The sequence below is a fragment of the Periplaneta americana genome, chromosome 16 (assembly GCF_040183065.1).
Source record: "Periplaneta americana isolate PAMFEO1 chromosome 16, P.americana_PAMFEO1_priV1, whole genome shotgun sequence".
Lineage (NCBI taxonomy): Eukaryota > Metazoa > Arthropoda > Insecta > Blattodea > Blattidae > Periplaneta > Periplaneta americana.
This window is the reverse complement of record NC_091132.1, coordinates 160,421,019-160,435,813: the sequence shown is the minus strand read 5'-3', so window position 1 is coordinate 160,435,813 and position 14,795 is coordinate 160,421,019. Positions and strand designations below refer to the sequence as shown.

The 14,795-nt window shown below is 36.6% G+C and overlaps 1 protein-coding gene across 2 annotated transcripts in view; it reads left to right on the top strand.

Annotated features, from left to right (window-relative positions):
• LOC138691617 (zinc finger protein 93-like) overlaps positions 1–14,795 on the top strand; it is a 50,506-nt gene that overhangs the window by 17,371 nt on the left and 18,340 nt on the right. Inside the window, exon 1 of one of the 2 annotated variants that reach the window (XM_069813771.1) lies at positions 14,065–14,161. The exons of the other annotated variant lie outside the window; for it this stretch is intronic. Coding sequence (XP_069669872.1) covers positions 14,113–14,161 — 49 coding nt within the window. The 5' untranslated portion in view covers positions 14,065–14,112. Of the gene's footprint in view, positions 1–14,064; positions 14,162–14,795 lie in introns of those variants that run through there. 2 annotated transcript variants of the gene reach the window in all.

The window sequence follows — 14,795 nt, the reverse complement described above, 5'->3', positions numbered from 1 at the left end:
TTCGTTTAATTTACAACCGTCTTTTTCTTTTTTTTCTTTCACGCTGTCTGTTATTTGGAAGTTTTAATTGTTGTTGGGAGATACATTTCAGTGTCCGCGTCCGTTATTGAGAATTTCCGCTATTTGAAAGAATTTTATCATAAGGGCCAATGTTATTTTGCAGGGGAATTTTAAAATGTCCGCCATTGAGAGTAGTCCGTTATTGGGAAGTGTCTGTTAAGTAAAGTATCACTGTAATATAAATTCACTTTAGTTACACCTACGCTGTTTCTAACAAATTTTCTATTAGCTTATTTTTCCATTGATTTTGATCATAGTAAGACATATCTTGCTTTCACACTTTCCAGGGTGGATAGGTTCTGTATTGTCAAGTGTATCCGGATGATTTCTATGCCGTATGTCAGTATTGGCAGAATTTTTACTCTCAATAATAGCATTGTCGTTTCTAGGTTGAGGGATCTGATGTTTCTTATTTCATGCATTGTCATTATTGCTTGGGTTGCCTTTCCTGTGATCTGTGTCTTGAAGCACTTTGCACTCGTTTGCAGCGTGACGCCTAGATACTTGAATTCTGGTACTATTTTCAGTTTATTTTCATTTATGTGTATCTCCACCGATGCTGGGGGCTCTTCCTCCGTTTCTGAAGATCATTGTATCTTTTTGATATATTGATTTCTAGTTCGTTCTTGGAGCACCATTTTTCCACTCGTTTATTATCTCCTGCAGTTTTGTTATGACCTTTGAGCCTATTACGATATCGTCCACGTATGCGCATGAGAATATTCCCCCTCTTTGGGTAATCCTAAGGGTTTCTTCGGTTGCTAGTATAGGGGCTTAGTGGGTCGCCCTGTAGGCCTCCATTTGTTTGGGTTATCTGTTCTGACAGGCAAGGTTATCTGAGACGCGTATTTCATTCCAACTCTGTAGTGCAGGCGTCTCAAGGCCAATGCATAAAAGTTGTTACAGAGAGCAAGTCTAGATAGCGTAGTCAGCTGAAGAGATAAGTGCAATACCCGAAGATAGCCAATCGCTGATTTATGTCGCATGCATGATCGAGCTCAATTGCAACTGTCGCGGGAGAAATTCCACAAAGCTGCACTTTTGAGTTGTACTGTCACAACAGACGGTTGTTTTCGGAAAGAATAAAATTTCTTAAGTAGTTTGTAGTAGTAGTAATAATAATAATAATAATAATAATAATAATAATAATAATAATAAATTCATTTTATAACTATATATTAATGAGTAAAAAGAAAACATCTGAAGCATGAAGAACCATACATTTTACGTAATTATTTAAGCACAAGGAACTGGCTGTCCTACCCCATTATCTCCTGGCTTAGTTTTCTCATAAGTGTTGCCTGGTTGGTATCATTTCTGGGGTTCAGATCTTTCTTTGGACAGTTGACTAAACTACAACAATACTTCATTTCTAGTAAATAGTTTTTGGTATCTCTCTTTTTTTAAGTTAATACTATATTTAATAAAGTAAAATTCAATTAAATAATAATAATTAAATTACAATTAAACTTGTTGGATGTCAAGGTACGTATTCTTATGATACGCCAATATTAATATATTAATTACAATAATAGTTAAATAATATGTTTCGTAATGTTTTCAATAATTAACAATAACCAAAACATCTCAGAATTCACAATTATTTTAAATTAGAACTATTCAAAACATAAATCTGGTCTCAAATTCTTTTCTCAAGTTCTTCAGTACTTCATTATATTTGTTACACTGGTCTTGATTCAAATTAGCTAACAATTTTAAATTAATAAAATAGTAACAGTTTACCCAATGAAACTTGCGACTCCCAAAATTTCACTTTCCCTATGAAAGCTTTCATTTCTTCATACATATGCGGTGAAAAAGGTCATTCTTTCCTCGGAGATGGAGACAACATTGTAGTGGTAGATGTCTATTCAAACGTCGCAGTCAGTAACTTCATCCGGAGATACATGAACTGCTCCCACATCTTGTTCCACTCTTACATTAAAAAAGAGATAGAGGAAGAAGTGCTCCGAGAAGGCCCTATTGAGATGTCTGCTGTAGTGTATTGATGATGTTTGTCCATATGTTGTTGTCCCCTAGTGTCTCCTTTAGTTTTGCTCTCACTAGTTGTCTGTCTAGTAGGTCGAAGGCCTTTGTGAAGTCTATAAAAACAGTGTAATATTTCTCTTTTTCCTCCAAGGCTTCCCAGATACGCCTTAAGAAGAGTTCTATTGCATTTAGGGTTGATCTTCCTTTCCTGAACCCTAACGGGTTTTCTGGCAGGTGCTCTTCTATTTCCTCACTTATTCTTCCTGTTATTATTTTGGTGAAAATTTTGAAAGGGCATTTTTCCAGTGCGATGCCTCTGTATTTGTTATGGTCTTTGGGGGTCTCCTTTCTCTTTATATAATACCTTTACAGTTGATTTTCTCCATTGTTCAGGTATGGAGGCTGTTTCTATGCATTTGTTGTATAACTTTGTCCGGACCGGAGCTAACAGGTGTGCTGGTCTTTTACGTATTCATTGTATATTCTGTCTGGATCCATGGCTTTCATGTTTTTGGAGTTACCGATGGCATATCCGACTTCCTCCGTGGTCAGGGGCATCCAGTCTGTAGCTATTGGCGATGTGAGTTCTTGTGATTCCTATCCGGCATCTGTTGGTCCTTCTTTGTTGAGTATGTTGCTGAAGTGTGATTCCCATATTTTCATGATAAAGTAGTATGTATGTGTTTGCTTCTTTGGGCGGAGTGGTAGATGTGGGTCATTCCTAGTTTCCTCCACTAACATCCTGCCCTTAATGAGCTTTTCTTTTATTATTTTCTTATAGTGCTTCCTTTTTTCAGCGTATGTGAGGAGTAGAGAGGCGTTTTTTGCATTCTGTCTCAGCTGTTGCAAGGTATCTAAGGTGTCTCTCCTTAGCCTGTAACACTCCCAATTGAACCACGGTTTTCCTCTTCTTTTGAGACGGAGACTGGCGACTTGTTTGAGTATTTCGCCTCAGTTTTGAGTGGCTTCCTCCAGCCTCGCGTTTTCTATTAGAGTTTCTATATGCATTCACAATCTTGGCTTCTACTTTCCCGATGTCTAGCTTCCTTATGAGGGGTTGTGTTTGTCTTTTCCTGTGTCTTCTCCCATTCATCTTGGATATTTATTTCTAGAGGTATATGCTTCCTCATTGCTGCGTGGTTTGCTGTCCATGACGTAGTTATGTTTCCTGTTATAGGTCCTTTTGTGAGAGCAAATCTATTGCGCTCTTCCCGTTGTGAGAGATGTATGTAGGTATCGTAGGTTTGTTTAGTAAGGTGAAGCCCTCTTGCAGTTTTTCCAGCACTACCTTTGTTTTATAGTTTTGAGTGTCTGTTCTGCAGTTTAGACGTCCCGCGATGATTACTGGTTTGACCTGGTTTTTCTGGGTGATCGTTTGGCCTCGCTCGTCCATTATTTCGATTGCTATCATATTCGGTTGGAAATATGCGGCTACTATTGCAAGATGTTCTGGTTCTATTAGTAGTGTGTGTTTCTTAGTTGCTATAATTGGCCTCAAGTGCGGTTTTAGGAGGATAGTTATCCCCTGTATGGTCTACGTTTTTTGCCCTGTCTAGCCTTGAGGTATATTCTGTAAAACTCTGGTTGTTGCCAGTTTTCGATTAAGAATGTTTCCGTTAGGATTGCTATGTCGTACCCTTTTAGGAAGTTTCCCGGGCTCGTGCTCATTGCACTTTTTATTCCTTCTATGTTTCATAACATGATTTTTAGGTATCCTGGTGAGCCTTTTCCCTTTTGGTTCCTTCTTTTTAAGGACTCGTTTTGTATGTTATTCGAGGGATTAATCTTCATAATCCCATTAGGTACGAAAGGGCGAAATCGGAAGCGTCTGACGGCTATTCTTGCTGGCCAGAAATTCCCTACGTTGACCCTGGTTAGGTGTTCATAGGGGATACCCACTTTGAATGCTTTCGTGCTGAAGATTGTAGTTATTTCTTCGCAGGTCACGTTTTCTTTGAGTCCTCTTTTGATTTGGTAATTCTTCGTGGCTTCAGGTGTTGTCTGCAGCTTTAGCTGACTCACGAATAGCCAGGCATTCCTCATATTATGCTTGACATCTTTGGACCCAGATTGGCCCTAGAGCCCTTTCAGCCTCATTTAAAATTACCATGACTCCACGGGGTGAAGATGGTCGGAGAATAAAGCTAGCCACCTCTATCCAGCCCTGATGTACCGGTAATGCATCTGGTGTAACACTAATTAATTGGCCTGTAGGATCCCCTAATGATCTATCTACTTCACGACAGCAAAAAGCAATATAGCCAGCCAAATATCGTAGACCTCAGCTGGGAAATTCAGAAACATTTTGTGTGACTCTTCAGGAAGGTTTTTAACAGTAATCTCTGAAATTTCAGAATCGCTTTCTATCATTGCCAATGCCTCTGTCATGTCTGGTAGAAGTCCTGCAAAAAGGTTAGAAGTAAGACAGTCATTCGTGTCTGCTTCTAGTTCAACAGCTGAGGAATTGAACGAAATGTCTGAAATGTTGTGGCTCATTATAAGCAGCCTCTAACGGTTTTTAAATTCTACTGGAAGGGGATGGTCGTAAATGCTTCCCAATGCCCTTATTTGAGAGAAAAGATTTTCAAGGCAGTCTTGGTTCATTCTAGCAGTTAAGATGTAGCTTAGCCCAGACAATTTTCTGAGGTCAGAAAAACAACCTAATAAATATCTAATGAACATCATAAAACCTTTCTGAAAAGGAAGCAATGAAGTGTTCTTGCCAACTCTCATTTTTTCACACATGGTATGAAATTTCCTTAGAATATTCTCTTGGTCTTCAAAATGTTTGCCAAAACCACTTGAAACGGCAATTTGTTCATTGTCTGGAATCCTAGAATTGAAAATATCAAAAACATAATTAACAAGTTTAAAATATTCTGATGTTTCATGTTCATTGGGCAAGAGGTAACTAATGGCCTTTGCAACGTGGTTTGAAAATAATTCACATCCAGGACGGACATGCTGTCGGACTCTACCTGATACCATTAGATGGTTATGTTTCAGTTTTGGAGCATATTCTTATTTCACCTCCTTCCCTAGATAAAATATTCTTAAATAATGGTTTTGTTAATTATCTTCTCACTGGGCAAAGTAAAAGCATCTTCAATGAAGTGGTTTCTGAATAATTTTATCATGTGTGGCACATCTTGGAAAGCCCAGATGCGCTTAATGGCGTCACTGGGATTATCAAAACAACTTTTCTTATAATCTACTTCCAAATCCTTCCAGACTCTCTTGTTTTTCCCACCCATGTCACTTAGAACTCCCACAATAACAAAACCCACATTTTGCACTTCTAAAATGATTTGTTTTAGCAGTGATCCTGTCATTGGAATGTCAGAATCAAAAAAATATTGGTTGCTTCCAATTACTGCATTGCGCTCGAACCATTACAACGTGTGCCTGGCTGTGGGATACATAAACTTTGTTCTCATCTTGGCCATAGCACACTCTTGCATCTACGTTCATTTTATCAAACCTCAGGATACATAAATGTTCATTTTTTGTCAAGTTCTTGCATTGAGTTTGCATTATAAATAATGCATACATACCTAATATTCTGGAAGTCGGAGTCGATGTTTTCGCAAATTTTCAAAGGTACCTCCTTGTGCTTCAATGCACTGTTGCGCTCGGGCGTGAATCCCTCGGGAGCGATCCAAAATACGGTCGATCAGCACCTCTCTCATTTCCCAGTTCCTTTGCTATACCATGTCTTTCATCCAACTCCATAGACAGTAAATACTCTTCGATATGGTACCTTTCTGTTCGGAAAGCATCTTTCATATTCAGTGATGGCACGCAAGGAACTTCCATCGCTCAAACCATAAACATACACAATATCGTCGTATTCTGCAGTCGAAAATTTATAAGGCATCTTGGAAAACAGAACTTAACACTTTCGATAACTGTACCTGTATAACTACTGTACTGCAGATAGCTGACAGAACTGCTGTGAACCGGTAAGTGATAGTGTATTTGTTGTGACATTTGTAATGCCCCACCACCCGATTTGTTTCTCTTTTCTTGTCTACATCGCTTACAATGAGATTCCAATGTTACGTCATTCATCAGAGACCTTGTCTCACGTCACCAGCATATGGTAACTTCTGATTCACATTGGGGTGAGACATTTTACCAAAAAATGCACCTATCTCCGCCATCGTTCGAAAACGGACCTATGTTCATATGAACTTTTTCACTCAAAATGGCCTAAGGTATCGTATCCTAAATTTTTTACCTTTCCTCGTGAATCTCCCTGTATACTACTATATGATTAATCATAGATTTTCAAACACTCGATATAATAAACATTAAGTTGATTATTAACATAACCCACTTAAATCTATAAACCGTATTAAATGTTACAAACATATTATGTTTGACATCTTTGGACCCATATTGGCCCTAGAGCCCTTTCAGCCTGATTTAATATTACCATGACTCCACGGGGTGAAGTTGGTCAGAGAATAAAGCTAGCCACCTCATGCCATTCATTGACTATGAATATGTCAAGTCGTGAACACTTAATTATTTTTGAAAATAGGCTGAATATTTTGAAACACAGTATTTATTATTTAGGTATTTATATTACATACCTTTTCCTCCCCTCTGAAGATTTGAATGAATTCTCTCTTGTCAGCGCCTAGAAGAAGCTTGCCATTTACGCGCCTTCTTTTTTTGTAGTTCCGCTGCTCAGTCTTCACTGCCGTATTCAGCAAACGAATGCGGATAAATGTCCTTTGTGTATATTTTAATTAGTAATGAATGTACAAGTGAGAACTTCTGTGCGAAAAAGTTACACATGCCCTTAATGACGTTGCAGCAGTTTAATTTATCACCATGCACACTTACAAACACTACTTCAAACTGTTTCACTTGCATAGCCATTCATCTGATAGTTTGAGCAGACCTCCTCAAGACAGTTTTTCTTCGGAATATGTATGATAAGAACTTACTTGTGTTAAATTTTAACGTACCTTGTTAACATGTTTCGACCTATTTTGGATCATCTTCAGAACTGGTCGTTGTTGGTCTTGGCGCCTCTTGTTTCCTGTGAGGTTGCGTTCGTAGTGTAGAGTCAAAGAGTATATGTGTTTTGAAATTGAGTTGTGTGTTGAGAATATCGTTGGGGTGTGTTTTCGTATGTCTGTATATTTCATATTGTTCTAGTGTGTTGAGTTTCTGGCTTTTTGGTTGGATGTGCAGCATTTCCATGTCTGTGTAGATGTCTCTGTAGGTGTGGTTGGCAATTGTGATGTGTTCTGCATAGTTTTTCTATCCAGCCCTGATGTACCGGTAATGCATCTGGTGTAACACTAATTAATTGGTCTGCAGGATCCCCTAATGATCTATCTACTTCACAACAGCGAAAGGCAATATACCCAGCCAAATATCGTAGACCTCAACAGGGAAATTCAGAAACATTTTGTGTGACTCTTACTTCATGAAGGTTTTCAACAGTAATTTCTGAAATTTCAGAATCATTTTCTATCATTTCCAATATCTCTGTCATGTCTGGGTCTGGTAGAAGTCCTGCAAAAAGGTTAGAAGTAAGATAGTCATTTGTGTCTGCTTCTAGTTCAGCAGCTGAGGAATTGACCGAATGTCTGAAATGTTGTGGCTCATTATAAGCAGCCTCAAACGGTTTGTAAATTCTACTGGAAGGGGATGATCGTAAATGCGCCCCAATGCTCTTTTTTGAGAGAAAAGATTTTCAAGGCAGTCTTGGTTCAATCTAGCAGATAAGATGTAGCTTAGCCCATACAATTTTCTGAGGTTAGAAAAACAACCTAATAAATATCTAATGAACATCATAAAACCTTTCTGAAAAGGAAGCAATGAAGTGTTCTTGCCAACTCTCATTTTTTCACACATGGTATGAAATTTCCTTAGAATATTCTCTTGGTCTTCAAAATGTTTGCCAAAACCACTTGAAACGGCAATTTGTTCATTGTCTGGAATCCTAGAATTGAAAATATCAAAAACATCATTAACAAGTTTAAAATATTCTGATGTTTCATGTTCATTGGACAAAAGGTAACTAATGGCCTTTGCAACGTGATTTGAAAATAATTCACATGCAGGACATGGTTATATTTCAGTTTTGGGCATATTCTTATTTCACCTCCATCCATAGATAAAATATTCTCGATAATGGTTTTGTTAATTACCTTTCCACTGGGCAAAGTAAACCCATCGTCAATGAAGTGGTTTCTCAATAATTTTATCATGTGTGGCACATCTTGGAAAACCCAGATGCGGTTGGTGTCATCACTGGGATTATCAGAACAACTTTTCTTGTAATCTACTTCCAATTTCTTGCAGACTCTCTTGTTTTTCCCACCCATGTCACTTAGAACTCCCACAATAACAAAACCCACCTTTTGCACTTCTAAAATGATTTGTTTTAGCAGTGATCCTGTCATTGGAATGTCAGAATCAAAAAATATTGGCTGCTTCCAATTACTGTATAGCGCTCGAACCATTACAACTTGTGTCTGGCTGTGGGGCCCATAAACTTTGTTGTCATCTTGGCCATAGCACACTCTTGCATCCACATTCATTTTATCAAACCTCAGGATACACAGAAGTTAATTTTTTCTCAAATTCTTGCATAGAGTTTGCATTATAAATAAAACATCACTTAATATGCCAGGCCTGCATATTGGAAACCCAGCACCTTAGAGTTGACAGTGATGGTAAGGGGATTCCTACACTTTGTCTTAAATACGTGTAGCATTTCCTCGATATTGAGTGGAGTGTCAAGGCTCTGCTTATATCTTCTCTTGTCCATTTTGACATCTTTTTTGTCCCCAACGAGTTCTTGATCTGATTATCTGTAAATTTTTTTCTCAAAACAAGGGAATCTCTCTCTTATACATTTGCATTGATTTTGTTCTCAAGTTGCTGTATATGTTTACTTTTCCTGCTCAAAGCCAAGGTCAGCAACTTATTTTTAAGTTTTAACCTATTCATTTGAGTCTGCATTTGTTTATTATCTTCCTCTAATTTGTCTAACCGTGCTTTCAACTGTCTTTCTGAGTCAGTAGTACTGTCTGTAATTGTACCAACATCAAACTTCTTCTTTTTGGGTGATAGTGTCTTCAATCTCTCAAGCCCTCGCTTTCTTGAATCTTGATTAATCTCTCTTGTCTGTCTGTCACTTACCGTAACTTGTGATGACTTTAGCTGATGGCTAAGGTATTGCAGAGAACATATGTATAAGTAGTAGTATAAGTAGTTTTCTAGTAATGATTCTGGTTACGTGTGCCATAAATGTGATAAATCTGCAGTTATAGTGGAATATTTCGAATTAACATAATTTGTTATAATGAACTGAATTAAATTTATAGTATACAATATATATATTATTTAATGTACCGAAGTATATATGTTTCCATGCAGATATTCTGCGTCATCGTACAATGAAATAGTGGAATGGAGAAAAATTCTCTCCGGCACCGGGATTTGAACCCGGGTTTTCAGCTCTATGTGCTGATGCTTTATCCACTAAGCCACACTGGATTCCCATCCTGGTGTCGGATCGAATCGTCTCAGTTTATGTTCCACCTCTTGGGTTCCCTCTAATGGCGTGCCCTCTGCAGAGAAGATTTTGTAGCATTTCCAGGGTGACTTTAGCACAAGCTTCAATGATATGGTTCTCCAAGTGTTCCACATTCTCAATTTTCTCTTCATATACCAAGCTCTTTATGTAACCCCAAAAGAAAAAATCAAGGAGTGTTAAATCTGGAGGCCTGGCTGGCCATTGTACTGGTCCACGCCAACCAATCCAATGTCCAGGGAACTGTTCGTCCAGTCTCCTGCAACATTTCTGTGGCTAAACCCACCAGAATGAAGAATGATATCAATTCTTCCCTCTTTCGATAATGCCATCATAAAAATCAAGAAATTTGTTATAAGAAAGCTTCAAATAATCACAACAATCCTATGAAACTGTCACAGGTTAATTAAATGGTAAAGCAGGAAAAAATAACTTTTCCAAAGCCTCCTTAGTACTGTACCATAATCAATTTATCATTAAATTGAATTAGTACTCTATTAGGCCTATTTATCATTCCAATAAGATTCTGATTAATTCCATCACAACATTATATTTTATGGAATAAATTATTAACTAAATTACATATAGAGTTCAAAACATTACTTGGACCAAAAAACGTTTATAAAAATGTCTGTAGTTGCATAAACTAATGTTTGTGTCATTATGACAGTTATCTTTAAATACCTAACTTGAAAATGATTAGAGATATCTCAAAACGGATTGCGGCTTTGATTTTTTCAGAAAATTTCACATGATTTTGAGTACCTACATGATCCTCTTTCCATTTCAAATTTCCATCCAAAATGGCGGCTTTTGAGATAGCTGAAGGCTAGAATCGAATGTGTCACTGGTAGAGCATGACATTATTACAAAAAACAGCCCTTGTCAATTTTTAATGAAAATGACTTAAGAGCACCATCTCGTGAAGGCGTATTTTTGCCACAATCTGAAATGTGTTTAAAAGCCAAAAACGACCTGTGTCAGGTGCAGTGGCCATAAGAAAAAACACCGATTCTACAAAAATAGTCCATGCCATTCTGCTTTCAAACAAAAATTACCCATGTTAGCTGACATGGGTTGTTCTTTTGTGAAATGTTTTCAGCACTGGATTGATTGGGTACATTATGCATTATGTAATTATTATTGGCAGCATTGCGTTAAATTGAATAGATATTTAAATGTTTCACATTGCAACAATGAACAGGCATTGAGCATTCCATTTTAGTCTCTTGTACATCATGGCTAGTAATGGTGGAAGTGGATTAAATTTTTAGAAAAGAAAACGAAAGGGCAGACAGGAAGATTTTATTAAGAAAATTCAAGTACAGGAAAAATAACATACTAATCACGTAGGGAAATATGTGGCAGCTTGTATTATAAGGTGAGAATAAGTTCAGATGGTATATCCAAAGATGTGCCTGTTTGTTGCAATGTGTTTATGAGCTGGCATGGGATAAAACCATAAATGGTTTAATGGACAACCCTGATCTTCTGCAGCTAATTAGTTTCAATATTGGTAAATCAAATTTGAGAAAGTGATCTCTCTTTTATTTACAGACATCAAAAATATAATCTCATAAAATGTCTCCACTTTTATTAATGCTTCGAACGTACAATCATCTATCAAATAAACAAGATTTAGATTTCTCGTTATCGTACAATATGTACAAGAAAAAGTTATATACAGCAAAGGTTTTATGATATGTTAAATTCTAGTTGCATGTTATAGTTATAATCAGATATCTTACTAATTGGAGCACATTTCTGTAGTAGTGAATTTCTTAAATAAATTAAGCCTATTAGGCCTACTATATAATACTGTATATTGAATATATTAACATAGTGTTATATTTAATCTGTAATTTGCCAATTATAGCTAAATTTTACATTTTTGGCTATGATATCTATACTTAACTCTTCTAATTTACTTTTATTTGGTATTTTTTATTTATATCTCTGTAGGTATGTGTCTTTTATTTAGGTAGTATCTATTTCTTTGTTTTTTTTTTAAATTATTATTTGTACGGTAATTACACTTGTATCTTGCATTTGTATCTGTTTTATCTCTTTTTTTTTTCATGTTATATGCAATTCTATGTTTATTTTAACAAATATCTGTACTGTCTATTGTAATTGGGGCTTTGCCCTGTTATAGACATAAATAAATAAATAAAAAATAACAAAAGAGCATCTTCGTACTGTATAGGCATCATTGCTGAACTATCAGAAATCTCCTCCTGACTCCAGAGATAAACACACTGATCGCCCCAAGGCAGTTCGAAAGAAAATTGAAATGCTGATTATGCATCATATTAGTTCATTAAAACCCCGGCAGTCCCATTACTCTATACGGAGAAATCCTCATAAATTGTACGTGCTGGAAACGCTTTCAGTTAAAGAAATGCACAATATCTTTATGGAGTTACATCACATTCAAGTATCCTACCATATCTACTGGTATATTTTGACAGAAAAATTTAATATTTCCTTGGTACTACCTAGATCTGATACCTGAACCTTATATGTGATACCATGATCCAACAGATAGAAGCTTGTGAAGGCAATGATGAAAAATGTCAAACTCATAGACCAGAAACAAATACATCTTTCAAACAGAGGCTTTCTACTGTATGACATGAAACGATCATACAGACAAAGAGCTCGTAGAGGCATAGCTACAGTATTGAGTTTCGATTACGTCCAGGATTTGCCTGTCCCATATCTAAGATCCAATGTAATCTACAACTCTCGTCAGCTTTAGCATTATTGTTTTGGAGTACATGATTTGTCAAATGATGAGGTAACATTGTTTAACTATCATGAAACAGTTGGTAAGAAGGGACAAAATGAATTCATGTCTTTGCTCTTTGGTCACCTAAAAGAAAGAAATGATCTAAAAAATGAGTCCTAATTATAATATCAGACGGCTGTCCAGACTAAAATAAAAATTTTGGTATGGTGTAATTCTTGTACATGCTAGTACACTGTTTTCGAATGTTCAAACGAGATACTCACTTGTTCCTCATAAGGGGCCACGCATTTTTGTCAAATGATCAGGACTTTTTCTTAATTGCAAAGAAAAAACGAACTGTCTTTGTGCAAACTCCAAATCAGTGGGATGATATAATAGCTAGCTGCAGAGTTCATCCAAAACCTTTTGAGTGAAGAGGGTTCATACACCAGATTTTCTCAACATCATGAAGACTACAATGGAGCCCTATTTTGCTCAGTCTTGTAGATGTCAACTGAAGCTAAAGCAACTGAGAATGTATAAGGTTAACAGAGACTCCCCACATGTAGGAGTAAGGAACAGTTATTCGGGGCCATGGAGATCAGTGCATATCCATAAAAGGGTATCAGTACCTCAAGAACTAATGTTTGCCACTCTTTACAATGAACCCTTGAAGATAAAGCAATGAAAAATGGAGGACCTGAAAAAACTGTATGGACTATTGTCTCCAGAAATTCGCCGATTCTTTGAAAGTCTCCAACCTGTTTCAGAAACGGAAACTACCAATACACATGTTGTAGATATTAAAGGGTCCGATAACAGCAGTGGAGAAGAAAGTTATTAATATATGTTGTGATTTCTTGATAATTTACTAATATTACAATACAATGTTAAATATTGAATTAATATTATCACAATCTTCATTTACATTATTTTCAATATAAAAATAGCCCACATGCTCCCACATTCAATAATAGGTCTCTAATATCTAAATACTTAAATGTGTTTATCATATATCTGATTCTTATATCCTGAAGAAAGAGTCTACCTTTTTTATTTCAATGTTATAATTTACATGGGCTTGGGGATTGTTTTTTTGTTTCCTGAAAAATCGACATTTTTGGCAAGGACTCTTTTTAAATGTCTTCATTTGGTCTTACAAATACTGGTAACACCTATAATATTCGAAAATCAAGCATATGGAAGATATTTATATGGTTCCAGACTTTTCATTTATGTGCAATGAACAGGCAGAATGCTTCTAAAAAATCTTATATTATAGGCCTAGGCATCTGTGGTTGCAAATTTTATTACTTTTTTTTTGCTTGCTGTCATAAAATTAATATTCATATCATCTATGTTGCGTTCATATTAGACATGGCTCCTCGATATTCTCCATAATATTTCACTTATGTATGTGATAGATCTACACTACATTATCATCGACAGAACGTACAGTATATTATGGTTGTTCATAGGTAGAGTGCAGCTTATACAGGAGTTTTTTTTTTTTATTTTTTATTTGAGGAACGTTAATGGACGCCACCCTCTCCACAAGTCTCATATTGTTGAAATGTTAATTATTTAAGCACAATTGATAGTACCAATGTACAAAAATTGTCTAATAAATAAAAAGAAAAAACAGGAGTTTTTATTTGGGTTTCAATATTTTATGCTTGGTGTCCGTGGTCACGGCATATTTGATCTTCAAGACTGAACTCGTGTATTCTACATTCTGGACACTGGACATCTATCGACTCAGTTCTGTATGTGGAAGTTACATTGCTTACGTGTTCATTTTCATACGTCAAAAACAGGTATAAGTATGTATCAGTAAATATGAAAGTTTTTGCCTTCGGTATAATTATCATTGAACTTATTTGGGCTTTTCTACAGCACACGGCACGGAAACTTCCAACCAGAATTTGGTTGAACGAGGATTGAGCGTATTCTCTTCCTGCACTTCCAGCCATCTTACATGTCATACCAACATAACTTACGAGGCATTACGAACGTTCCGCGCTAGTTTGCAATATTGCAGCGGGATGGTTACGCGGGTATTTAAAATGTATAAATTCATAGCTATCGATATAACATAACGAATGTTTCGCGCTAGTTTCTAATGTTCGAGCGGGAATTCGTAGTTGTGGAAATGGCTGCAGTAGGGGATCGTATTAATATTAGAAAGCTGAGCATTATTAATAGTGAAAATGAAGCGCAACAGTGGTGCCGGGAGAAAGGTCTGCTTCCCGCAAATATGGAGTGTCCACTTTGTGGGGAGTTTTCGTACTCCCAAACAATAAGGGAGTGCGATGAGACTAATGTACCAGATGTAGCGGAATCAACGATCACGGATTGGTTTTCATACTTGAGGGAAGTGTGTAGAGGTAAGAAAATGAACTGTTATGGCAGATTGGGTTAATTTAGGATTTTACTGACAGGTTAGGTTAG